The sequence below is a fragment of the Trachurus trachurus genome, assembly GCF_905171665.1.
Source record: "Trachurus trachurus genome assembly, chromosome: 9".
Lineage (NCBI taxonomy): Eukaryota > Metazoa > Chordata > Actinopteri > Carangiformes > Carangidae > Trachurus > Trachurus trachurus.
In genome coordinates, this window is record NC_139895.1 from 16,776,776 (window position 1) to 16,803,034 (window position 26,259).

General features: G+C 41.2%; 3 protein-coding genes across 3 annotated transcripts; all 3 read right to left on the reverse strand.

Annotated features, from left to right (window-relative positions):
* Positions 1–16: 16 nt before the first annotated feature.
* Positions 17–3,446, reverse strand: pdxp (pyridoxal (pyridoxine, vitamin B6) phosphatase). Its single transcript, XM_083978503.1, has 2 exons — positions 2,653–3,446; positions 17–1,178 (listed from the first exon to the last, which is right to left on the reverse strand). Exons 1-2 carry the CDS (start codon positions 3,248–3,250, stop codon positions 832–834), a joined length of 945 nt encoding a protein of 314 aa, XP_083834629.1. The 5' UTR covers positions 3,251–3,446; the 3' UTR covers positions 17–831.
* Positions 3,447–4,993: 1,547 nt separating this feature from the next.
* Positions 4,994–10,772, reverse strand: LOC310990992 (UDP-glucuronosyltransferase 3A1-like; the record flags this gene model as incomplete). The annotated part of the gene is given in 13 exon segments (XM_083978559.1): positions 4,994–5,151; positions 6,024–6,247; positions 6,364–6,583; positions 6,801–6,886; positions 7,487–7,632; positions 7,727–7,935; positions 8,229–8,393; positions 8,580–8,743; positions 9,013–9,133; positions 9,223–9,324; positions 9,597–9,717; positions 9,721–9,762; positions 10,635–10,772. Coding segments are annotated over 13 exon segments (1,896 nt in total).
* A 652-nt stretch (positions 10,773–11,424) lies between these two features.
* On the reverse strand, positions 11,425–25,151 carry spef2 (sperm flagellar 2; the record flags this gene model as incomplete). The annotated part of the gene is made up of 37 exons (XM_083978560.1): positions 11,425–11,574; positions 11,962–12,177; positions 12,281–12,451; positions 12,749–12,841; positions 13,192–13,374; positions 13,625–13,731; positions 13,821–13,977; positions 14,140–14,212; positions 14,645–14,783; positions 14,933–15,058; positions 15,192–15,282; positions 15,379–15,444; positions 15,691–15,754; positions 15,903–15,971; positions 16,086–16,231; positions 16,479–16,616; positions 16,732–16,870; positions 17,256–17,383; positions 17,585–17,718; positions 17,964–18,134; positions 18,333–18,484; positions 18,611–18,683; positions 18,824–19,062; positions 19,267–19,382; positions 19,722–19,805; positions 19,986–20,059; positions 20,209–20,428; positions 20,651–20,822; positions 21,355–21,542; positions 22,207–22,395; positions 22,574–22,787; positions 22,934–23,007; positions 23,309–23,455; positions 23,767–23,916; positions 24,131–24,383; positions 24,518–24,620; positions 25,094–25,151. 37 exons carry the CDS (start codon positions 25,149–25,151, stop codon positions 11,425–11,427), a joined length of 5,067 nt encoding a protein of 1,688 aa, XP_083834686.1.
* Positions 25,152–26,259: the final 1,108 nt, after the last annotated feature.

Genomic DNA, 26,259 nt, shown 5'->3' on the forward strand with positions numbered 1-26,259 from the left:
ATATTCAGGATGAATTTGAAGTTTTTATTGTTGTTACCGTTGCTGGCATGCTCTATATGGTAAACATTAACAACATTGAAATTTTACAACAGCGCAGTATGATCAGCCACCATCATTAATGTGCTACTGCTTTTTCTAACTATAAGATTCAGTGAGCTTTTACTCACTCAGGTGGATATTGGCACAAGAAGTTCAGACATGACGGAAAGGCCAAAAGTGAAAATACGCTTCACTTGTCTGACTGACAGATTGTCGTCTCAGTCTTAACCAGAGCTGAGAAAAGCTCACACAGTTTTTTATTTCGTCCTCTTGCCATGAATGAATCAAGGAGAGGTCACACCGAGGCAAACATGTATGAGGAAACAATTCAGTGTTGGTAAGTACACGTCTGCCTCTTTGGCAGAAAATGAAACAACCAGCCTCTAAACACATGAATGCCGTTAGAGAACAATTCATGGCTTTACAAAAATACCTCTGGATGTTGAAAACCCCAATATCAAACACGACCTATGAATTTTATGAACAAGAAAGTGCAGTATATTCATATTAATATAAACACTTACAGCAACAAGAACCGTCAAATCACAAATGGACACAACACTATAAGAAACACTGAGGTATGCACTGGATTACTGTGGTTATTTTGAGGAGAATATTCTGGCCTAAGCATGTCTTGATCACAACAAACAGCGCCTTGGTACTGAGGAACATTTATGGTTTTTAATCATAGTCGATTTCTTTTTTGTTTTTTTCTGCAAACGCCAGACTAAACATTGCACTTGAAATGTAGTAGAAGCAATCTGTGCTCCGTACTCGGGGTGAAAGGACTCATCAATTGCTCTGTTCGTCCAGTTCCTCAAAAGCGGGTAAGAAATCAGCGATGGTGTCCACCACGTAGTCGGGCACCAAGCTGTGGTTGGTGGTCAGCTCACTATTCCTGTACTCCTGGGCCTCCTCGATCTGAGACACGCCGGTGAGGGTGAGCATGGTGTCCAGGCCGCAGTTGGACCCGAACAGCATGTCTGTCTCCAAGCGATCCCCGACCATCAGGCACTGGGCGGGGTCCACCCCCCTGAACTGACTGGAGATGCACTCGAACATGAAGCGGCTGGGCTTGCCGATCACAGTGGCCTTGCGGCCTGAGGCTACCTCCAGGGCTGCAGTGAGGGACCCAGAACCTGTCAGGGGGTCAAGATAAGAGAAAGGTCAGGCAAAAGTAAATCTGAAAAGAAAGAGACGTTTCCCCCAAACTTCCCACTAAATCCTTCCTCTTCAGTTACATTTGGAGGAGACTGAGATTTAATACATTATACCATCTGCAGTGACTTCTTCGTTCGTTGCAAACTCCAAAACAAGAGAGGGATGGAGGGTGATTTATTCTGCAGTGTTGATTAATGGGTTTAATTATGTGACTGCCTAATCTCATACATACACAAGGCTGCATTACTGCCAGTGTCTCCCTTTTAGATTTATCAGTGCAGTATTGAACTGGTTTTAATTCATTCCAGTGCAACTTGAAAATTAACTTGCAAGTTCCTGAAAATGAGAATGGATTACTGAATGGGCAAAACCCAGGGGCCTTCTGTGCACTTCCTGGGATCCTAACATTGTCCTCAAACACACTGCTAAAGTTAAGACTAACATTTCTGCAGAATCACTGACTCGTTTAAAAAAAAAATTGGGGGAGCATTTTCTTTTCTTACATAGTGACAGAAGGGAGGTGTGAGGAAAAATAAAGAAAGAGAGGAGGGCTGATATGTAAAAACCCTGTGCTGAACTTGAGCCATGGTTGTGGGAATTAAATTGAGAGCATTTAAAAACCATCAGCCCTCTAGTAGTCTTTAATAATAACCTATTTGTCACATGCCTATAAAATAACACAAGTCTGTGACCTGAGGGTATTTCATCACAGAGACACAATTTGGCAATACCACACTATAATTAAGCAGTCACGTGCCTTGCTATACTGTACATGATGGGCCTCTTACACAGGCCACATCAACAATGTACACAGAGCCAGAAGAATGGCAGTCAATGCTCCCCTCCAACAAACACCAGCGTGTTTGTAACTTTGACAAAAGAAGTGTTTAATGCAACAGAAAGGCAGCTAGAATTGTGCAGGTTAACCTTGAACCCTCTGTTGTTGGTTTCAAACTATTTTGTCCATGCAGGACTTAAAAGGAAGCGGTTAAAAATCCCTCTGGATCAAAACAATCTGTCACTGCAGACTCACACCAACACGGCCCTAAAATGTGATGGAAAGCACCACAGAATCATATATGTAGGACACCATTAAAGGTAACCTGTGATGCAGATGTAGGACTGTTCTTCTGCCACTTTAGCTTAATTATTCAGTATAAAAGATAACTAAAATGTCATTTTCCAACTGTACTAAGAACATAAGTTATATCAAACTGAGGCCCTGGCACTGGGCCCCTGAGCCCTTTGGCTCCTGGGCCTGTGCCCACTAAACCCTTTCAATAATCCATCCATCATGATTATATTGGTAGTAAAATATATAATTACACTGGGATGGTCCTGAACTTTACTGAATCAAGCACTGCTGTGCAGAACTAAACCTCGGTGAGCTGGACTGAACCTGAAAAGCTTCAGTGACCACCACCACCACCACCACCACCACCACCACTGTACCTGGCAGTATCCTTCCACTGGACAGAGGATGCCAGGGGTCGGGGTCGGTGGCCAGGAACAGACAGTCCGGGTCCTTCAGGTAGCACGAGGCTTTGGCCAGTTTGAGAAAAGTCAGTTTATCATCATGTCCCACCAGCACCGCCTTGACGTCCGGAGCCAGAGCGCAGTTGTAGATGGTGGCGTCGGGGTCGTCCGCCTCCTCCAGGCAGGGGACCCCCGCCTCCTGCAGCTCCCTGCGCAGCCCGTCGCAGCCGATGACGAACACCTGGCCGCGGATCTTGACGACGTCTCTCAGGTAGAGAGCCGAGCAGTAGGACGAGCTGAAGATCTGCTCCAGCATCACGTCGGTGAAGCCGAGCCGGTAGAACTTACTCACGTAATTCTCCCGGGGCCTGGTGCAGTTGTTGGTGACGAACACCACGTTTTTGCCCTGTCGGATCAGGGCGCTGACCACCTTGGCCGCGCCAGATATCGCCTTCTCTCCGTGCCATATGACCCCGTCGCAGTCGAAGAGGAAGAAGTCCTTCGCCTCCAACAGATTTCTAATCTGCGGACCTCGAATTTTCTGGCAGCCTTTGAAGCCAAAGGCGCCCGCCATTCCGGCGTTTTCCTCCGTTTCTTCCGTCTTTCACCTGCTAGTGGTTCCCCATGTCAGAAGCTGGAGCATCGTATGGTTGAAGGCAGCGGATGAAACGGGATGAAAACAAATCAATGTCAGGAAATCACATTGCAGAGTCCTTGGTAGCGGTTACATACACGGACAGTGGGCTACATAAACATTGACGTCTGGCCACGCCCACGCTGTCAGCGCTGACCAATCAGGCTTCAGCGCTTTAACCAATCAGGTTTGTGTGTCACAAGCATTTTCCTGAAAAACATCCTCTAGAAATTAAATTGCGCCCTCATGGCAGCAAATTTCATATTTAAGTGTACAGAACCTCCAGATTACAGTGTTAAGGCCAATTAAAAACATTTTCCTATTGTATAAAAATATTGTAAATCAATCCATCAATGTATGAACAGTAATATTGATATATAATATTTGTATTCATAAATTCTTGTGTGTTCTTTATGTAGTAAGAGTACTGACATTTTAATTTGAAGTTTTATATATAAAACTGTAATTTGTAATTGTAACATTTTAAACCCCCATAATATAAATCTTGTAGACTAATATTTTCCTACCTACAGTATTTTTTATTCTAACCTTTAAGGAGGCTATATATCCCAGGGTTAATATTTTGTACACTCAAGATTTATTAATGATGATAGACTAAATATATGAAACTAACATTGGTTGTTACCTCCAACATGGCCATCTGGTTATATCAGCACCTTTCTAGAACAGTTTCAACACAACTTGAGTTAATAATAAACCTGGAAGTGCATGTGTGAACTCTGTCTGAGAAAGAGTGGATCTAGTCCAGTCGACACACAGGTTATTGTTACATCAGACCTTATAAAAGCTGTGATTTTAATCCTAGCACTTGAATAATACTCATTTCCACTTGATATACGAGTAGTTCTAGAAACTCATCAGTCTTTTTCTCAGGTCACTAGATGGGGCTCTAACCCACAGACACAGCACAGATTGAAACTACAGACCTCAAACCCCATTGCATACGGTCCATTCATGCAGTTGATTCCCTCTCTACAGTGTCCTATTGTCTTCTCATTTACTGTCACAACAAAACTGCAGTGCCAATAGCAAGTGTTATAACTTTAATGCAGCAGATGTCAAACATGCTTTTTCATAAGTCTAGAAAAATTTCAAACCAGGGCTATTATATCTATTGTAAAGAACTTTAAATCACTTATTATATTCGACGCAATTATTATTGCATAATTATATCTTTCATTATTGTTTCTACAAGATATTGGTTAAAAAAACTATTCAAAGACGGTGTCATGGTTGTAAATAAAATGTCTACTTGTAATTCCAACTCAAACCAAAAGGGAATAACACTAATTGAAATAGTTGGTTGTTTTGTTGTTGTTTTTAGTATTTCTTCCATCTGCTATGAATTTCTTAACGCTACTTCAGCTATTTTCTTCTGCTCCATTAAAGTTTGCTCTTTTTTTTTTGCCATGTTACTTTTTTCCCCCAGTCATGCTTTGGCTGCTCTGCCCTGTCTGTTTTGGATTGCGTGCGAGTGAGAGGAAGACTCACTGGCACCTGCGACTGCCAGACAAATAGACAAATGAAATGCAGGGAAGGAATGAAGGAGAGGACAGCTGAATGGACAGAGAACAAACCTTCCTAATTGGTCATTATTTCCTTGATAATCTATATTTTCCTCCCTGCTAACCCTCAACACAGATGTGAGGAGTGGGAGGGAGGTCAGAACAGAGAGAGGGGGGGCAGGGGGGCGGGTCTGCTCTCAACTGTGGCTTGAGCGCTGACCGTGAACATTGTGTCTTGTTTAGAGAGGGGACGGAGACTCAGTGGAAACCAGCAGAGGAGGGTGTGGGGGTCAGAGTTGAGACTTGCAGGTGGTGCTGGTGGTTAATAACCGAAGAGCGGGTGGGTACACCATAATGCTTTCCGAAACACACACACATATGCACACAGAGAATTTGGATGTATTGCATAACGCTTAACACCTATATTGTTTACGCATATCTACCTAAACCAGGCAATTAAAGCACACAAAAACACTGCTGCCATTTTGAAACGTGCAACAACACGAAAGCACAAAAGCATAACATAATTGGGGTGTACAGTATGTGTGTGTGTCTGCATGCATACTGTCAACCTCCTCTGCTGCGGTGCAACCAGGTCAAAACAGTGTAGAGGTGTTGGACAATGTGGCGCTGCCGTGCAAATGAGATGTCTGGTAGACATACCGGCGCTGGGAGGGGAGAGGGCAGGAAACTTGGCATTAGGGGGATTCAACTGGAAATTCTTCTCTGTACATACAGTAGTTACAGCAACAGTTAATGTCATTAAAACACAACTAGCCTACTACTGAAACCACTCCCAGGTTAAATTAAACATTTTTAAAACTTTCTGCTTTGCTGTAATTTTAGCTTTCAATTTGATAATTCTAAAAAAAAAAAGTTATCTTTGATAGTGAAGCATATTATATCCATGTCTGGTCAAAGCGATATATATTTAAAGGTGAATTATTATTAAATAGTTAGAAGCATGGCTTATTTATTGAACATCTGCAGTGTATTAAGGTAAAGTGTGTAATAAAGGTTTGTTTTTTTAAGTTCTCATGCACAGTACAGTACAATGTACAATACAGTCCAAGCCCAATATAAGGAAGTGACACAGAAGTGAGGTATAAATCTGAAGTATCTGTCAGGAAGGACGTGATGTTGTTATTATATTTTTTTGTGTTTTCTCCTGCTATTCCTGCTCCTACAGAAAGTCCAGCAGAGAGCTACAGCTCCAAGAAGGCCCAAGGAGAGGAGAAGCACCAGGTCCAGCAGGTATCTCTGGTACCATGGCTGTGTCAGAGAAGCTGGCTTTAAATGGGCACCACCTCCACTGTGCAGGATGTGGTCCACCCACTGGACGAGTCGAAGGCTTGGAGGGACAGGATGGGATTTGTGGATCCTGCTAAGGGACAAAGCTGAAGACTTGAACCTAGAAAGGCAGAAATGAAAACAACATAAAGAGAAACGCTATGTGGTTACATGCATCTCTGTGCTCCGCTGGCATCATAAAATAACATCCAGCCATCCAGCCATCCATCCACATACCTGGTGTCCTGGATGAGTGTCTGAATAGTAGAGCTGAGCAGTTCCCTTGTGATGTGTGTGGGGCTGATGGTGAGACCAAGTCCCTTTGCTTCAGCCCTTACCACATTATCAAACTGGTCTCCAAACAGAGGGATTCCCAGCACAGGAACAGCATGGTACACTGCCTGCAGCAGGCTGTTCTGTCCACCATGGGTGATGAAGAGACGTGTTTGCTTGTGGCCTGAGGTAAACAACCAAAAAAAGAAGGAAAAAAGTCGGTGTCATGATTGTAAATAAAGCATCCGACAGGAATCTATCCAGAAATTCATTGTTTTGGTCTTTCAGATCATCCACAATGCCCAGAATGAACAAGCCCTGTGACATTCTACCATATACTGTAATGGGCCTTTATGTGCGTGACAAAAGGCTAGCGTGAGAGAGAGGCAGACTGTTCCTACCCAGCAGGTCATTGAGAGGTAGCCAGTCCACTAGCCAGAGGTTGGGAGGTCTTTTCAGGTGAGGTGGCCATCGCTTGAGGTCATACCTGCGAGCAAAACACTGTGCGTTTATGAGTGTCCGATTACATCCTGAAAACAACAAGTTTGCACGTATGTGTCTTTAAAGGGATAGTTCAACATTTTGGCAAATTGGCCTATTGCCATAATGCCTATAGTCATAGGGGTAGGTTCACTACCTTTAATTATCGGTGCATTTTGTTTTGAGATCCATGGGGCAGAGACGTGAGCTGCTCAGTGAACACAATGGAGCTGAACGGTACAGGTCCCCTGTCCCTCATCAAACCAATCAAATAGACAATCCGACAATTCCAAGACACTCGTGTGAATAAGTTGTGACCTGCATATTCATCACGCTATGAAAAAAAAAACGTAACACGAGACGGATTTGTTTTCGAGGCAAATGAGTACTGGAACTACATTTCAGACACAGCTGCTGGGCAGAGTGATTTTAAAAGTGCAAGTAGTTCTGAGTATTTGCTTCATGTGTCGTAATGTTACACAATTATACATGATTATTTCTTTCTATGACTATAGGGATTATGGCATTAGGCGAATTTGCCAAAATGTTGAACTATCCCTTTAAAACCAAAGCTTATATTTTGAAGGAAACAGCATTATATGTTCACCTCCAGATTACCCCCTGAGGAATCCTGGAGAAGCCTGCCACTAGCTCCACAAGCAGATTGTCCACAGATACTGACGAGACCATCGACCCTAAAGTCACAACAATGAAACCCGCTTCTCCAAAACTGGAGATCCACAACTCCAGATCCTGCAGGATCAAAAAGATAAAAGTAGGGGCAACAGAGAAAATATGTAGATTGTAGAGGGAAATTTGATGACGGCGATGCATTAAGAAAAGAGACCTGTTCCAGAGGCTTTGCAGGTTTATTCAGCAGACCTCCCACCAGCACAGTGTAGGGCATGAGAGGCTGTGGGAACTCCAGTGAGAAGTCGGTGTTGAAGGCCCAGAGCTCAGCTCCTCGGTGTAACTCCTGCAGACCGGCAGGGGCTGAGCCTGACTCAAGGTGGTGCTCAGCTACTTCCTTAAATCTTGACCATATAAGTTCCTCACCTTTGATACAAGACAAGATGCACCAACATGTGAGTGTAAAATTTGTGAAATGTCACTCGGATCCAATCATTGTTCATTTCTTCTTACTTTCTTAGTTGCAAATGTCAACAATATAAATGTAATAATATGCACTAAGAAAATCAGCATGGACAATGGTATATGCAAATGGGAGATACTAGGTGAATATGATATGATGAGAAGAATTAAAATGTAAAAATTCAGTATATTCACAACATTGAAAAATAGATAATGCTCCTGCCTCTATGTGATTTCCTATGAAATGCCGTTCTTACCTACAGGTGCTAGGAAAGAATAAAATAGGTTCTTGATACGACCCCAGAGGTTCATGTGGTCAGACAGCTGGGAGCTGAAGACAGGGATGTAGGAGAGTGGACTGGGGAGGGCGATGGACAGAGGACCGTTCAGAGTGCCAGGATAGAAAGCTATGTAGGGGACACCTGCAGCAAATACAGTGTAGAGTGCATGGAAGTTTTGAATAGCTGTTGTATTTAGTTGTAGCACATTTAAATACATCTACAATCTGCATGGAATGGGATTGGTAAAAAATAATGCACTGTACAAATGTTAAACATATTAAAGATGTAAAAGGATGATTACAGCAAAGTGATATGAGCAGCAGATACCAAGTTTGTGTGCAAGGATGAAGGAACAGGGGTTAAAAGCATCAAGGATGGTGATGTCGAAGTGCTGCCTCTGGAGGAACGTTACGATCTCTTTGTCTCCTAACAGCTTGTCACACTGATAAGACAAGTGCCCCATGAAGTTTAAAAAATTACTAAAGTTATCCCTGAGAGAAAGAGAAAGGATGGGAAAAGGAGAAAATTAGTGAGATAAAAACAAAAAAGTGGGTTAAGAATTGATCTCTTTAAATGTGATATATTTTGTTAGAGGCAAATATTTTTTTGCTATTATCATAAGAAAAGCATCTGTCTATTGTATAAGATAAATTCAAAGTCTAAAAAACTGATTCTAGATCAAAACATGTTTACACAAATTTGTCTGTTTCTCATAAGATAACCATCAATGTAATCAAGTGTCCTTAAATCTGTGGGATACCTCCCCAATAAAAACTGTGTCTGTTGCTCCAGGAACCAGCCATTGTATTCTTTAATGTATTTCTCTCCCAAGGACCAGGTGCTCGTCTGGTAACTGTCCACACGGCTTTCATAGGAGAAACCTGGGAGGAAGTCAGTTACATGAAAATTAGAGACAACATTTTTTAGAAAAGAAAATGAGAGTGTGTTCTCCATGTACAGTATACTGTACCTGTGATAATAGGGTTGCCCAGTTGCAAGAGCATGCGGACCTCGTGGCCATGCTGGTGTAAGTTATGAGAAATTTCATCTAATAACAAGTAATGGCTTCCTCCTTTAGAAGAAGAGAGGGAAGGAGATGAGCAGAGAGACTAAACCTCCAACTGTAACTGTGCTTTCACTATATCTGAATGAATGACTTATTTTATGCAACACGACACACAAACTGTAAAGCATATTTCCTTTGCAAACTCTTGGAAATCAAAATTATTTACTCCCCAGCCTGGCAATGAGATGCCTGTTCTTCTCATATTTCAGATGAAATATTTACACTGCATATTTCTAACTGTTAAAGGGCACTTTGATAGCCTTTGCTCCACTACTCACCAATTAGACAGACGGTCAGGATCTTGGCAGACTGAAGTACTGGAAGAGCCAGAACCGAAAACGTCCAAAATACAATCCCCATGTTGTTATTGTAGTAACACACTGTGACCTGCAGCCAAAGTCAGAAATAGTCTTCCAGTTCCAAAATAAACTGTAATGAAAGCCTTTCTGCGTGAACAACCGTTCCTTGTGACAAAGTTTGCCCCTTTTCACTCTGTAATACGGCAACAGAGCAATTGGGTGGTGACTAACCGGGACAGAACGATCCGAGAACAGTGAGAGTGGTGATCCAAAAAACTTCCACAAGAAATCAGCAGGACACGCGGCAGAATTACCTACACAACACTGAGAAATATCACGTTCTTTGTGAAATCATCTTTTCAGTGCACGAAGTAAGGTCCGGGAAGTCTTCTTTTTCATCTCGTGTCCATTTGAGTCTGGAGTCAGTTTTTTTTTTTTTAAATTTTCTTAATTTGGTAGCGAGGAAAAATCCTTATCTTGAGCACCTAGAATGTTTCCAGTGTACTGTTACAGATGGAAAAAGATGCTGATTCATTTCTTATTATTCTGAAAGTTTTGGACGCAAGTACACGAGTATGACTATATGATACATGTGAGTGGCTCTGATTTCTCCACAAGTCAGACACCGATATGTCCAAGAGCTCTGGACCTGCAGCGATAATGAAAAGGAGGGAAAGAGAGAACGTGCAGAGGGACAGGGGAGTGGGAGGTTCCCCCAGCGCCTGTTGCATCAAACTAAAAAAAAAAGGAAATGTTAACAGGAGTTACTTTCTCGACAGGCTGCTGCTGACTTCATCAATAAGTACAGGGAAGCACTTGGTGCGACAACTACAATGATGCATTATGCAATATTAACGTGCTTTGACTTCACTAACAAAAAAAGTTGGCTAACATCACTAATTGCGTTATTTATATATGTCCCTATTTTAAAAAGTCATTTTTCTAACCAGCATGCACATTATCTTGATTGGTAGGGAGGCACCAGTGACTGCTAAATAGAGAGACTATGACAACACATCCCTGCTCAGTGGACTCAGATCGGGTTGTGGGTGCCTGGCAGGCAGTTGCTGGCAAGTCAGGCTTGACATGTAGGTTATCCTGGACAATGCACTCATTGTAGCTGCAACCGATGCTTTTGTGTGTCAGAGAGGTCATTAGAAAAACAAGTCAGTCAGAAAAACTGCTGGAGTGTATCAGGAAAGAAAGAGTCAGAGGGGTCAGTCCTGCCATCACTGATGTTATTGTTGTCATTTCAATTACGTGGGCATCCTAACGTTCATCAGTAAGACATCTCTACAAACTGAAACAGGTTATGTATGCAAATGTATTTATTCAATACTGAAGTGAGCAATATGGCTGACAGCAAACGCATCAAATGTAAAAGCATTGAGAATACTTGAAAATGGCCAAAGCAGCATTCTTTTCATTTCCTAAGTAAAGAGTTATTCATGATGCAGACTGGAGCATGTATATGAACTGTATGTCTCATCCTTTAGGAAACTGTTAGTAAGCTGTTAGCTGCTCCCTCACCCTGATTGGGCAGTAGCACCCTATGTATATTCTGAGACACAGAGAGGAAAAGAGAGAGACAAAGAGAGAAAGAGACAATTTAGAGAGATAAACGTTGAAAAGTAGAAAGAAGGACAGAGAGGGTGGGGATGGGAGAGAGAGATGAAAGATTAAGGTGAATCCTCATGTTGGTTTGTAAGCTTAATAAATAAACAGCAAAGATCACAAATTATGCCCAGCCATTATTCTGGATTCTCATCAAATAGACACTGTAGTAGGGGAATAAGTACAGTAACAATCACATGATGCTCAGGTTGAGACTTACTACAAGCTGGTATTGTGTTGAGGTGTCCATCAGGCCCTCGATCAAAGGATGCTCAGACAGGATGGAGAAGGGGACACAGTTCTCAGGCTCGTAGCCCAGCTCTCTGAATACATTCACCAGTTGCTGGGCAGCAGCAGAGATAAACAGAATTAACACAAGAAAGGAGTTTCATTAATTAAAAAATATGGTTAATTATTCTTAGGGCATTCATTTTTAAGCATAGACCCTTTGCCTTTAAAACAAAGCCATTATGCTAACCAACAAGTCAGTAAAATAAACCTATGAACTATTTGGCTTACGTTAGTTTAATGTGATTGAATGTGATTGAAGGTATGGAATCTCCCCTAAATATTCAAATTATGACGCCATCAAAAACCCTTATGGATTATTACTGACACTCAAAATGGCCAATGCAGTAAGGTGGGTAAGGTTAGTAAACATTTTATCATTAATCTCAATCAGCCATTCATGTATGTGCTCCTTTAAAAACCCAGTTTAATCAGGCTATACCTCAGTGTGCTCCTCCTGACTCAGGCAGCCTGGTGGGAGGGGGCTGCCATCTTTCACCTTGGTGACTTTGTGGCTGATGACTTCAAGGAGAGCTGGGATGGACACTTCCTGTTCCCCCAATGAACCACCTGGTGAACATGCCGTCTCTTCTTCCTTGCACTCACTGTCAAGTTCTGAAGAGCTGAATTCTGTGGCCTCTTCTATACTGGGCATCGACTGCAAACACATTGGAGGACATTGATGAAAATAATATGTTGTTGATGTGAGAAAGTGTCGAGTCGATTTTTCAAGGTTTCCTGGTGGAAATTGATGTACTCACCCTGACTAGGTGGCCCAGTGAGGGTGGCTGAAGATGTTGTCCCAACACTACACTAAGTGCTCTGATAAGGCCCTGTCTGGGGTTAGGGTCAGCTGCAAAGCACTGCAGCATGGACACGTAATCCAGTCGAGGGGGAACGACAGAGTGGTCTGCAAACATCTGGAAAAAGAACTGAGAGGGAAGAGGAGAGATCAGTGGCACTGTGATTTATTTGATATATTACATGTAGTGGACAAACCGTAAACGTAACGCTTTGGGGTTTTGCCTAAAAGCCTTTTCATAGTAATAGTAAAGACACCTGGTAATGCTCTTTTATTACTGCATGTGTTATCATTTTGTCTTTCTTCTTTCTTCTTCTTTCTTTATTCTTTTAGTTTCTTTTGTGTACCATGACCATTTGAATTTCCCATTCCAGGAAGAATAAAAAATGAACATGACTTTGAATCAAGCTAAATTGTAGGTAGTTACCTTGCGTAGATTAGCCAGACGGTCATAGGGTAGAGGCTCAGAGGGATCCTCCGGGACAGGATGAACACTCTCACTGGGAAACCACAACTCTGTCTGCAGAGAAAGTCAGCAAGACGAGTAACTTAAAAATGTTATTTTTATGTGTGTGTTTTTTTTTTTAAAGAATATAATATATATTACATACATTATATAACATGGATTTGAACCCAGGTCTGTCTGTAAAAATAGTCTCAGCACACAGTAGGGCCACAAGAGCACAAAGGGGCAATTGATAGGTATAAATGGATTGACAACTGTTGACACAGGTTCATAATGAGTAGGACTTTATGTCACAATCTGTATTTACTACAAACAGAAATTATGCGTGTGTGTGTGTGTGTGTGTGTGTGTGTGTGTGTGTGTGTGTGTGTGTGTGTGTGTGTGTGTGTGTGAGAGAGACTAACCTGTAGGTACTGTTCTCTGTTTATATAGCCAGTGTTGCCAGTATCCGCTGCCTTGAAACATCGCAGCACAGCAAGCAGCTGTGTTAGGGAGGGAAATGGCCAAGGGAGGGCAGCACTGAGCAGAAACCGACGCCAGTCTACAAGCTCATAGTTGTCCATTAGCAAAGACACAATGTCCATCAACTGGGTACAAGAGAGAGAAGGAGATTGCTCCTACTTAGACTGTGTAAGTAAATGAAAATATGGTGCTTTGCTCTCTCTGCACTGAGGTGGTGGCAGCAGAGTGGTATGTGGCTATTTGGGTTTAAAACACTTTGTCACCTGACTCATTGTTTATTCATGTCTAAACTGTGGCCTGCTTCTATTATATGGAGCTATGAGAGAAAATACATGAAACATAGTTGCCCAACTTCATGTTCACTTTTAAGGGTACCTGTCGTTCAGTTTTGTTGATCCAGTGCTCAGGTAAGGTGTTTCTGCCCATGTTAACAGAGGTGATGTCCCTGAGCAAACTGGAGAATGCAGAACTGGGTATCAGACCTGAAATCCAGAATGGACGCAAAAATGATTGAGGGATAAATTAATAGCTGGATGTCAGTGTTATTTAAGCTTTTTCCCCGTGTATGCACCTGATGGTGCAACGCTGTATAGTTGTTGGTGGAGTGACTCCAACTGAGTGATGGTCGGGGTGGACTGTGTGGGTTTCTCCAAAGGTGGTGGGCGGGCAGGAGGAGGTGGGGGGGCCACCATGTGATAGTCTCCATTGAGAAAGAAGTCAGTACATTCCTGAAGAGGAGAGGGGATTTCAGCCCATTGTCAATTTAATTTAATTGTCATATACTGAAAGAACAATGTAGATTTCACCCTACAGTGCAACCCTGTTACTAGTGAGCATCACACTATACTGTACCTTAAAAAAATCAATACAATTATAAAGTCACCACGTACCAACACTAGTTCATTCTGTAGCTTAGCACCAGCCTCTATGTGGTGGCGAACCACCTCTGATAAATCATCAACACTAAGGAAAAGGAGACAGAAACAGGTAAAATGTCAAACATGTCTTCTGTGTATAATTAATAGCCAGGTTTAAATGTGTTTGCCATGTGGAAAACTAAAACCTGCATATTTTCACAAGCACTGTGTATTATTTGTGTATGAAGTAACTTCTGTTATATAAAACAGTAGTACTCTAGTTCCAGCAGTTCAACTCTGGGGCTTACTTACATACACAAATTGCTTGTAAAGTATTTTGAAAAGGAAAGGTAGAGGGCATGGAGATACAATATAGACAACATTTATCACATGCTAAAAAACAAAAACACTGATAAAATATTAACCATAGTGCATTATTGTTAATTTATTTGCATTTATGCCCCTCTATAGGAACACATGGCCCTCATACCATACACACACAAATGAACCATGAATCCACACTCCTCCTGCACCATACCTCTTCATCTCTGCAAGATAGTGAGCTTCTAACCACTTCTCCATGTCGCTAAAGGCCTCTTGTGCTCTGCTTTGCAGGCTTTGCACCATCACCAGACCATGACTTTTCACCAGCGCAATGCGCCCCTTTGCTGCATTCTCTGGAAATTACAGAGGAACACTATTATGTATGCAAATTGACCATTAAAACAGTCACACCTGCAGTATATCAGTCATATTGCCACTTTTAAAAATAAAATACAATTTGATGGGAGGTAACTTCTGTTCCTCTTGCTGTGTGTGTGCATACCCTCCTGGTGCAGTGCGGCTGTATATTCCTTATGTATCTTGTTTCTGACTTCTTGTTCATGAGACTTCTCTGAGGTTTTGTCATCAGCTGGTGCAGGGCTTGGTGCCGGAGGTGGGGATGGTGGACCTAGAGGAAGAAGATGGACAAGGAGATTATGATACATAAAGCATATATGAGAGGGCACTACTATTTTCTGAATACTGAGACATGCCTTTCTGCTTTTTTGCTGATTGCTTTCCCTTGTTGTCTTTGTTTGCACTTGCAGCGGTCTTCTCCTTCTCCTTCTCCTTCTCTGAGGGTTTCTCCTTCTGCTCCTTTGTCTCCCTCTGGTGGGATTCTGCTGCTGACGCCTGCATACATATGTCCCTTACACATTAGGCTCTATGTACAGTATGTACTATGTATATACTTGCATAAAATGTGAATGCAAACTCTCACACACAGACCTTTACTAATTTGTTGATGGTCCCAATGGCCTCTTCATAGTCAGATAGGAGTTTCTCTTGGGGTGTCTATGGTGAACAATGAAAAGGGTCAATATCTCTACTGTATATTGTATATCACTATTAATATTCTTATGTAAGTGTTAAGAGTGTTTTTGATTGATTTGATGCACTTTTTTTTTTCTTTTTCTTTTTTAAATAACAGAAATTAATTCTGATAAGAGTAGATACTAAAATAACTAAATCAGTTACAGACTCTGGGAGAGAGAAAAAATAAAAGTGAATGAAATGTGCATAAAGAGATGCAGTAGTGACCTTGGTAGGTTCTGTTTGATCCTGGCCTTTTGTCTTGGACGCTCCCCCAGAGGAGTCAGGACGTCTGAAGTGGAGGAGAGGAGGAAATTGTTAATGCATGTGTTTGTGGTCAATATTTAGACTGTGAGGAAATTACAACATCCATTTCTTCTATATACAAACAACCCAAAAGGACTCAAAGGAAACATTATGTGATCGTGCTTTTCCCTTACAATCTCATCTTCCTCCTCTCCTCTCCGTCATCCATCTGACTAGACATATTTGTGTCTCCTGGCTCATGGCTGGTGGAACAAAAAACATTTTTCACTTTCTCCACTTTTTGTCCTTTGACTATTCACTATTTCATAATTTCAGTTTGTCTTTTATCAACATTGCTCTGATTGTGTGTTTCTTGCCTTTCAACCTGATCCTTAATATCCGAGGCATCCAGTAGGGAGATACATACAAACTTGGAGGGTTGCGCAGGAAGCACCTCTTTGTGCATGCTCAAATAGTAGACTCTAAGAACACAGAGGGTTTCCTGGAAATGGTCCAACTCCACCTATACAACACAAATAATCCAACATTAATTGTTTTGCTTAAAACAAAGACACACTGAAGGGATATGTCCCCACACACCATCAACACAAAGAGGATGGAAAGGAAGCAATGAAACAAAGCACTCAGAATAAAGCAATCAGCCTCTAACATGATCTTATAATTACCCAGGGAAATACACGATGGTTCCCCAGACAACCTTGCTCAGGCTGATCTGCTTCTTTTCAGTTACACAGAAACCAAAAACTTACCTGTGTGAGCGTGGTGTGGTGGTTGATGAGGACAGCGATGTGGTCTTCCAACCAACCGTTATACATGAGAGAAGCCCTCTCTTGCTCGTCCTTTTCCTTGCGTTTGTCACTGATGTCCCATATACGTTCACGTAACTCCTGAGCACAAATCAAAACATTCCCATGTATTTCATATCTTCATTTTTTAACTGGTTTTCACACAGGTTTTCAGTTTAATAGTATTTATTTAGTATTTTATAACAAATCATCTTACATCAAGTCTCAGATGTAGCTCTGCTTTGGTATCCTCATCTTCTCTCATATCGTCAGGTATGCTATTGAAGTCCTTCTGCCGCTGAGATACTAACTCCTGCTTCAAGTCGGGACGCCCCAGGTAATGTTTGAACTCCTCTCTAGAGATACAGAGAATTGGGTAATACATACATAGTAAGTAATGTAATATTCATCAATTAATTATTTTCTACAAATATAAATTCTCTTAATTTAAAAAAAAGTATGAATATATTGTACCCTAAAAATAAGAATAACCATGCATATTATATTATATATATATATTTCAAGAGAAAATCGGTTATGAAAAGGATAAAATGGATCAGTTGTTGCCCTTGTTTGAGTGCAAAGTTGTATGGCCACCAGAGTTACAGGGCATAACTGTGGTGTTAGATTTACATGTTGTCAAATTAACAAATGTAAGAATCCACACAGTCATAAAAAGTTGTTGAACATGCAAATACTTAGTAATGTGCTTATTTGTACTTTAAATGTCTGGAAGAATACCTGATGTTGAATATGTGATGGTTGATAACGGTGCGTTGTGAGCGCAGCTGCTGCATCACTGTCTTTATGTTGTTCACATGAGAATCACACACTGTGTCCCAGTGTGGGTACAGGTACTCTGGGATCTCCTAGAGATAGGGATGTGGAGGGGGAGAGCAAGAACCACAGGGCAGACTGTGTGATGCAACAGAGACAGAAATTTCACATGACAGCTCAATGGCATGTCTGAATATAATGTTGTCAGTACATCTTTCAGGGAATAAAGTTAAGTATTAGCGGTGCTGCAACTATGATTAGTAAAACAAACATGAACATAAGCTGTATCCTACGGTAGGAAGAGGTTCATCCACATAGACCCAACTGGATGAGCCTGGGCAGGCTGAGGCAGATTCAGGTGTGTTCTTGGAGAGTCCCTGAGAGCCCTCATTGGTCACTGAGGAAATGGATGGCTTCCTAGAGTTCCCTGTTGAAAAGACAAAAGTACACAAATCATCACTATAACAAATAATAAAGTCATATCTACTGAAAATTAATGGGTTATTATTAAAAATGTTAATCACAGTATCGTTATTAAAAAAATATCCAATGTTTAGCGTCAGTGGATATCATTTATAAACTCTGTGAGGGAGAATTTCTTTTGTGACCTCAACTGACTTTAAAATATTAACTAAAATGTATAATCCACAGACCAATGATTAATTAAATCACCTCCGGGGGAGTGTGTGTTGGATTTGGAAAGTGAGGTCACACTTCTGGAGTCAGGGTCTGTGGTGCCTGGGGCTTCATCTGTGAGAGCTGGAGGTTGGTCTTCAGGTAGAGGAGTGGCTGACTCAGAAGAGTCAGGAACTTCCCCACTTTCCAGGACAGGAGTGGCTACAGCTGGTGAGGAAATATAACTGTGAGAAATGATTTTATTTCTGTCACGCATGGCATTATCTGCTATACATTATCTACTGTAAAAGTGAGAATCCAATGATCAGTACCTTAGATTTACCTCATGGAACAATAGCTACAGAAACTGATCCTCAATAAAAACATGAGAACATCAAGAATTTGACTCTAATGACAACCAGTTACCTTCATGTGTTTTCAAAACTTGCTGCAGGACAGACTCCACACTCCTGTAAAGCTCCTCCTCCACTTCACTGGCATCAACACGCACTAAAATATTTTGCCTTTCAGCATACCACTGCTCAAGTTTTGGCCAGGTGTCTTGAAAAGCTGTGATCCTGGGGTAGTAGTGGTGGTTGGGGTTAGATTTCAGTAGATAGGAGTGGTGCATTTTAAGAGTAGATCATATAAAGCAGTAATGCAATAATGTAATCCCCCCCCCCTTTTTTCTTTTTTTGTTTTACCTGTGTGGAATCTGTGCCAGATATAAGTTTTTGTCTGTGGAGTGGGAGGTTGTATCCACATCCATATCTGCATCTGCAGACATGTCTGTATCTGCACAAGGTTTGGGAGCAAGAAAAAAAACAAGATAAAAGCAAATAGTTCACATTAGAGTAGTTACTCTTATAAGTACATACACAATCTGACTGATGAAGTAATAAAGAACATTATCACACCGGTGTTATTGAATGCACGTCTCATCGCAGTCTCATCAGAGACATCCAGCAGCACAGCCAGGTCCAGTGCAGGCTTTGGGGTTGGCAGTGCTTCTGGTGAATCAGGGTCAGCAGCAAGGTTACTTTCAACTTCATTCCCTACATCTACAGACCCACCCAGTGCTTTTTCTAACAGGCAGGCCTGGGTGATGTCCACTGGAAAACCATCCAGGATCCAACCTGACTGAGCTGGAAGTTTCCTAGTAAGAACACATGAAATATTTAACTTGTGATAAAGTGCTTGTTGTTGTTTCCTTTGTCCACACTATGTAAAAGTGAGATTGTATCATTTAGAACTCTCTGAAATATTGAATATGTCAAATGAATTGCAGTTGGTAAAGCCTGGTCTGAATTAACTCAATCCTATATACTGTACCGCCATTTATAGCAATACCCATAATTACCTGATAGCGTCAACAACTATGTCTAGTAACAGCTCATTGGGGATTGCGTTGCCTTCTCTCAGCTCTTTTTCTGCTGCTGCACCTAGCATGGCCTGGGCAGACAGCTGGATACAGGACTAGTAAGCAGGGGGGAAAATATCAGCAAAGAAAGCCAATTTTAATTAAATTGGTTAGTGATATACAGTAAATTGAACACAGGTTATATTATTTGTAAGCAAACACAAAATGTTAAAAGTCAGAAAATCCTAAATGCAAATGCAAAATATACTCAAATAACTCCTACTTGTACGTCACTGTCTCTAGTTTCCTCTTGAGCTTCAAGGTCTATAAAACAATAAAAAGATAAGTCACTTGTATCAAAATAAACAAGCAATTGTGTGAAATACTTAATATGTATATTTTTACTACAACACACTTGAGTAAAAATTGGAAAGTTGCCTAGAATATAACCATACTGGCTTCAGTAACCCACCAGATTCCAGTGATGTGGAGGATGCAAGCAGTTGCTCATTGTCTTTTTCTTCCTGCGGCTCAGTGACCTGTAAATTTTGTCCAAAGAAGTACTTGTTTTAAAAGGTGAAATGTTTTGGGTCTTTAAGGCCATGTACTCATAGGTCTATTCATTTTGGGCACTGGCAGGAAAGAGTGGCGAGATTCCATGGACCTGAACAACCTTTTTAATGGAAAATGATGACACACTTGTACTGTATCTGACTTACCTGCTCTCCTTTATGGTAAGCATTCAACGCCTCCTCAATCAGTGAGTCAGCTGATAAGACACAGATGCCGTGGGCTAAAGCAGAAAATAACACATATACTCAACAAGAGCATGTCATCCAGTCTCATTCCTTATTTCTTTTTGATGTATTGTTTCTATGAAAAATATAATCAAGAGGTGTGACACTGTATTTGTATGTGTATGTCTTTGTTTGGGCTGCATGCCTTCAGCGATCTTGGCCAGGCAGGTTGTCTTGCCAGAGCAAAACTTGCCCAGGACACAGGCTTTGAGGATAAAGTGAGGAAATGAAGGCGTGGAAGGTTCCATGATGGGAGCTTGAACAATGTTCCTGAGCCGCTCGACAACATGTCCAAGAATGTTGTTGGTCGGGGCTAATTTGGTCTCCCCTGCTTCCTCTGGCCATGCCCACTCACCTACCATGTTCTGACAAACACAACATGTTTAGCAAAGACAAAGAGGATCCATTCAGGGCAGGCACAATGCAAACTCAGTCAGAATCAAAACGTGTAGTTTGGATTGCTTTCCCTATTTCATTCCCTCATATAAGTTTTCAGTTTGCACAAACAAGATATATGAAGTGTGCAAACAACCTCACATGTACAAAATATCATCTAAAAACCCACTGCACTCATGTTTCAAACTCACAGTGTATTCATCATAGTCCTGGTTGTTGAGTATCTCCTGCTTCTCAAGCTCTACAGGATCTAGTGGTGAAGTGAACTCAAACCCAGGCTGCTGGCCATTTACCGGCTCATAGAGGGGCAGACCCCTGAACAGCAACTCCTTCCACTCTCTCATCAGCTTCTCTGGAATCAGACTGGACATGACAACAAAAAAAATAACATGAGCCAAAGCCACACAGGCATTATAAGTGGAATTGTGGTTAAAATGAAATCCGCACCACACATGTTAATAGTTCAACCTGTTTAAAATGCTGCATACAAGGCGAATTTTTTGAACTACTGTGCTCTTTATTGTCCACCACACATATTCAAAATCAAATTGAAAAACGATTTGACTACGCCTTGATGACTGTGGCCAATTTCGTTTCAAGAAATTGTTAATCTTAGTGTAAAAGATTTGATCGATGCAGTGGAAATCTAAAACCTTAGGTGGCACGATACACATATATGTAGAAATGATGTATGTGATCATGAGAAGAAGCAAACAGGATCTTGACATCTCCTGATTTTATTTGACCACTGATCAGCTGTACAAAAATGTTTTCAATATTAGTAATTTCATTACGTTTTAGCACCGTGCTCCAGTGTTTCTGTTTTTATACCTATACAAGTTGTCACTTTATCAATACTACTTTTATTGCATCATTAAAAAAGTATGTTACATACTTTGCAGTGAGCAGTCGATATTCTCCAACCTTGGTGGCAAAGTCCACAATCTGCTCCACAATGTCCTTGCAGCTGTTAAAGTGCTTCTTGTATCTGCTCTGAGCTCGCTCAGCAGCAATCCTGTCAAAGAGCTCAAGCTCCTTTTTGATCTCTTCGGCCCGGTCCAACTTAGCCTGCTGAGCCAAAGCCTACACCAGGCCCCAGCCAGAAAGACGAAATGAGTGGAGAAGGCATGGCATTAAAGTTCACCACTGTTGTAAGTCATTAAGGAATATGAAAGCTGTTACACTGGACAGTGATTTATTTTATGTCATCAGTAGATTACTGATATTAAAGGACACAGAAAAAACAAATAAGATTTCAACCATTGCTACCTACTGATATAGATTATTTTTAACAGTAGGCAACAGTTCATTCAGCTTTCTATTTCCCCGATAGAAAGAAACATCAATAATACCTTACTAAATCCTTTACATATGCAGATATAATGGCATTTTTTCTCTGCTCTGCTCTGAGATTATCTGAATACTACAACATACTATTTAACACTGAAACCAGGCTGAACTATGGCTGTTATCCTTTGCAATACATTTATTCAAGTATCTCTGTCTTTTCAATTAAAACAATTATCTAAAGTATAACTGTGATCACTGGATGGACTTAATAATCAACACAGACTGAGAGTTTTTTATGTGGTTTATACCGTTTATCTGCGCCCCTAAGGTCTCTCTCTGTCTCTCTTTATCCTAATAAAATCCACCCTCTCTTTGATACTTAGACCATAATCGACAAACACTATTACAAAGTGACAAAAGAGAGGGTCATTCTTCTTCTTTATTCATCCTATCTCACCGCCTCCCTCTCCAGAGCCTCCTGGAAGTCCCTCTCTCTGCGCTGCTGGTACTGCTGCTCTCTGAACAGGCGGTTTTCCCGGATCACCTCCTTCTGCATGCGCATCTGAAGGAGTTGAGTTGCCAAACGCTGCTCCTGCTGAGTCTGACGTGTCAGACGCTTCACCAACTGCTCCTCTCGCCGTGCCTCCTGCAAGGTGAGGGAGTTGTGGCTGATCAGGTGACTGACAAAAAGGTATGTATGATGTATGATGTTTAAAATGTTTTCCATTCATAATCGACAAAACCAAAGGGTGAACCACGTCATTTATCTCCATTAACATGAGATGAATTAACATTTTTCAGCAGGGGGAGAGGAGCAGTTTCACCTCTTGAGCTTCATGGGCCTTGAGCTGCTCCACCAGGAATCTGTCTCGTCTTTTTCCTCTTTGCTCACGAGCAACAGCATTCTCCTCCAGTCTCTGCCGGATCTCTTGTATGTACTTGCTACTAGACTGTAAAACCAGCTTTGGTGCACTTCCAGGGACCTCGCAGCCCTGTCTGCTCGGACCAAGGGAAAGATCTCCAGGGATGGGATGACCACTACAAATGAAATGGTAAAAATCACATGTGAGGCCATTGTCAAGATGTATCAGGGTTACTATTTCTATAGTCTATATTATATTAACATCTAGAATAATGAACATAAAAACAATAGTACTTCAGTGAATGTTTGCTTTTTTTCTCACCTTGAAGAGGTGGCAAAACCAGGGATAAATTTCTTCCTGTTTGACTCAAACTGGGCTATTTCAATCTGGACAGCCTGCATGGACAAAATAGGCAGAGGCTGCAGTAAGCACCAGGGAAACAAACAAACTCATGTCAATCCTTAGTTGTAAATTTGAACATGTGTTCCAAATGTGCTGTTCCTACAGAGAAAAACCAACGAAAGAATACTAGAAACAAACTGCACTCTGTAAACAATGAAAGCTGTTTAACCATAACAAGACATGAGAACAAGTGATGGGCTTTACAACAAACTAAATGTTCTTGGGCTTGGATTTAACTGACATTTACTCTGCAGGAAATTGGTACATTATCACTGTTTTTGATCTGGATCAGACCTGTGCTTGCTGTTTTCTGCGTAGCTGCTGCTGTTGTCGCTTCCTTAGGTGGAGCTGTGAAGTGTAGGGCGGTGGCTTGGGCACCTGGACAGTAGTGGCCTGGTTACAAGGCACGATGCCATTGTACTTCTGCCGGGACATCTGCAGCTGCAAAATATATAGCATCCCATGTTCACCATTGCCAGTACCATAAATTGCCCTATATTCCATCATCAAGACACTATGGTTTAAGTGTTGTGGGTTTTCATCAAGTACTATATTGTGTTATTTATTATTATTATCTGTATTATACTAATATTGCACCAAACACCAAAACAGTGAAAAGACCTAACACTGTGTGACATGAGACTGAAAACAAATGTATGTTGAGAAAGATTCACAGTGAAAAAAGAGGTGAAGTTCTACAAAACTAGAAAACTTTCCATAATGTTCAATACCATCTCGATATTCTTCATTCTCTTCTCATCCTGGACTTTGAGTTGTGTCTTCTGTGGGATGGGATAGGTCATGACAGACCTGGCCTTCAGTTGCTGGCATTTCTCCCCATAGTGCTCAGAGATTTTCTGTAGCTTCAGGTCTGCATCACGTTTCACCACCTGATGGAGCCTCTGTATAAAAAGAAATACGCGAAAATACATTTTTGTGGATACTGAATATACTGTATACACTATTCTATATTTAATATACTACTATGCAATATACTATATTTTTCAGTACTTGTACACAGCTTAGTTCAAGGTTTGTATAGGTCAAAACATGCTTTTCTCCCAAAAATCACATGCACATCCAGCACATAATGTACATCTACACAGCCCCTCTTACATCAGAGTAGATATCATGCTCCTTTTTATGCAGGCCTGAACTGGCTGCTGGCTGCATGATTTCCATCATTGTCCCGCTGATTTCTGCTCTCTTCTTGTTTTCAAGTGAGATGTAGAGCTGATAGAGGAGGCGTGTGGCAACACCCTGCTTCTCCTGCATCAGTTCCTGGACAGTGTTTATGTCGAAGGAGATCCCCAGTAAATGGAGAGTAGGCTCAAGACGGGTAAAATTATTCAGTTTGGAGATGGAGTTGCTGTGGGAAAAGGTGGGATCAACTCCAATAATTATGGACATTTCATTTGAGTTTTCTTCCACAAAGCAACATGGATAGACAATTGGGAAAAGCAAGACAGCAAGATACACAGAAAGGGGGGCAATCTAACTTACTCTTTCTTCATAAACATACTGAAATCGTTCTGCAGCTGATATTTATGCAGAACCTCCCCAATTAGGTACCCATTGGAGAAATCCTTGGCAATGGTCTTTGGCTCTGTGAGGATGCACATGCAATAAATTAGGCAAACAATGAAACCACTGTCATTGTGTGATGATTATTAATCCAATATTGTGTAAAACATACTTACTGTTGTTTTAAATTTACTTTCAGTAACTATCAAAAAATATTAAAGATAGATAGTTGGAGTAGCCTACCTGTCTAGCTATAAGCTTAAACTATGTTTGAGAAAATACGTTGTTAATCAGCATCTTCTAAACGAATATACCTTGGTTTTGTTTAAAAGTTATTAAGTCTTTGTTCATTTGAATAATATGTAGCTTCAGTAGCTACCGGTAATTACAGTAATTCATCGCTTTGTGGATCCACATGATTAGCCCCCAAATGTAGAAACTGTTAGCTGTAGGTTAAACCCTCAGTTAGCCCTTCAGTCACCGTTAACGTTACTAAACTCACGAGTAAAGTTAGCTTCACAGGTTGTAAGTTAACTTTAAGTTAGTCATACTTACCAACAGCTTTAGACAACCGGAGCTCCTGGTTCAGCCAACTGCACAATATATCCGACATTCTCTTTCATTAAAGTACAAGAAACAAATATTACCAACTTATAATAATACCAAACAAGGTGACCGAGTGACTCGTTAGCTCGAAAACAAAACAGACAAGAAAGAACCGAGGAAATCCCAGTGGTGCACAGTTGCCATGGCGACATGTCAACGGGGTTGCCAAGGGTGCTTCAGAAGGGCACTCTAGGGAGCGGGCGGGCCCAACTTACCCTGGATCAGTTTTCATTTCAAGTGAAAACGCGCGTGTAGTGACGACTAACTGATCCAGGACCTGTGCAGTTCCACTCTTAAAGGTCAGTAGGGACGATAGTATTTTTAGCAGCGCTTGATTGCAGCCATCTTTCACTAATGATGGCACTAAAGAAGAGAACAACTTGTATTTATTGGCCTGGAAATGATATCAGACAAGTGGAATATAAAACAGTGACAAAACCAATTATTGACCAGACAAGTAACTTTATTGCCTTTAAACAAGTAGCATCAGTTTGTGTTACTAGTGTTAACATTTACTAATTCACTCAAAAGCACTTCACTGTCTCTTTTCAATCAATCAATAGTAAAATATCTTGCAAAATATCATGAATTTTAAAGCATCTTCAAAGATGAAAGCTTTTTTTTTTCAATACTTCAGTCATGTCGTCATGCACAACATTAGTTAGTGTTAGTGTTGTAAAGCCATAGGGTAACATAAAGATCGAAAGGATTTACGAGCCACTGTTTTCTAGTAATAGTCTATACAGCATGCATTGATTTTGCAAAAACATCTAGGGCCAGAGATGAAAATGTGCGAGGCAGCAAGCGCACCATGCTGCACAGACCTCAGAACTGTAACGCTCGACAGACTAAACATAGGCTCCAATAAAAAAGCAGGTGGACAATGGGGAAACAATAGGCTGAGTGTAAAATTGGATGTCAGTAGTTGCCATGAACTGATCTGCATGGTGTGTGCTCTGGCCCTTCTTATGATGTCTCTAGCGAAGCAACATTGCTCTGATAAGATAGGAATACGAATCAGGCTTATCTCTTGAAAGTGGACAAGATCACAATTACAGTATGTTACATTGATTTTTTGACACTGTAGAGGTCCCTACCTGTTTAAGCACATAATA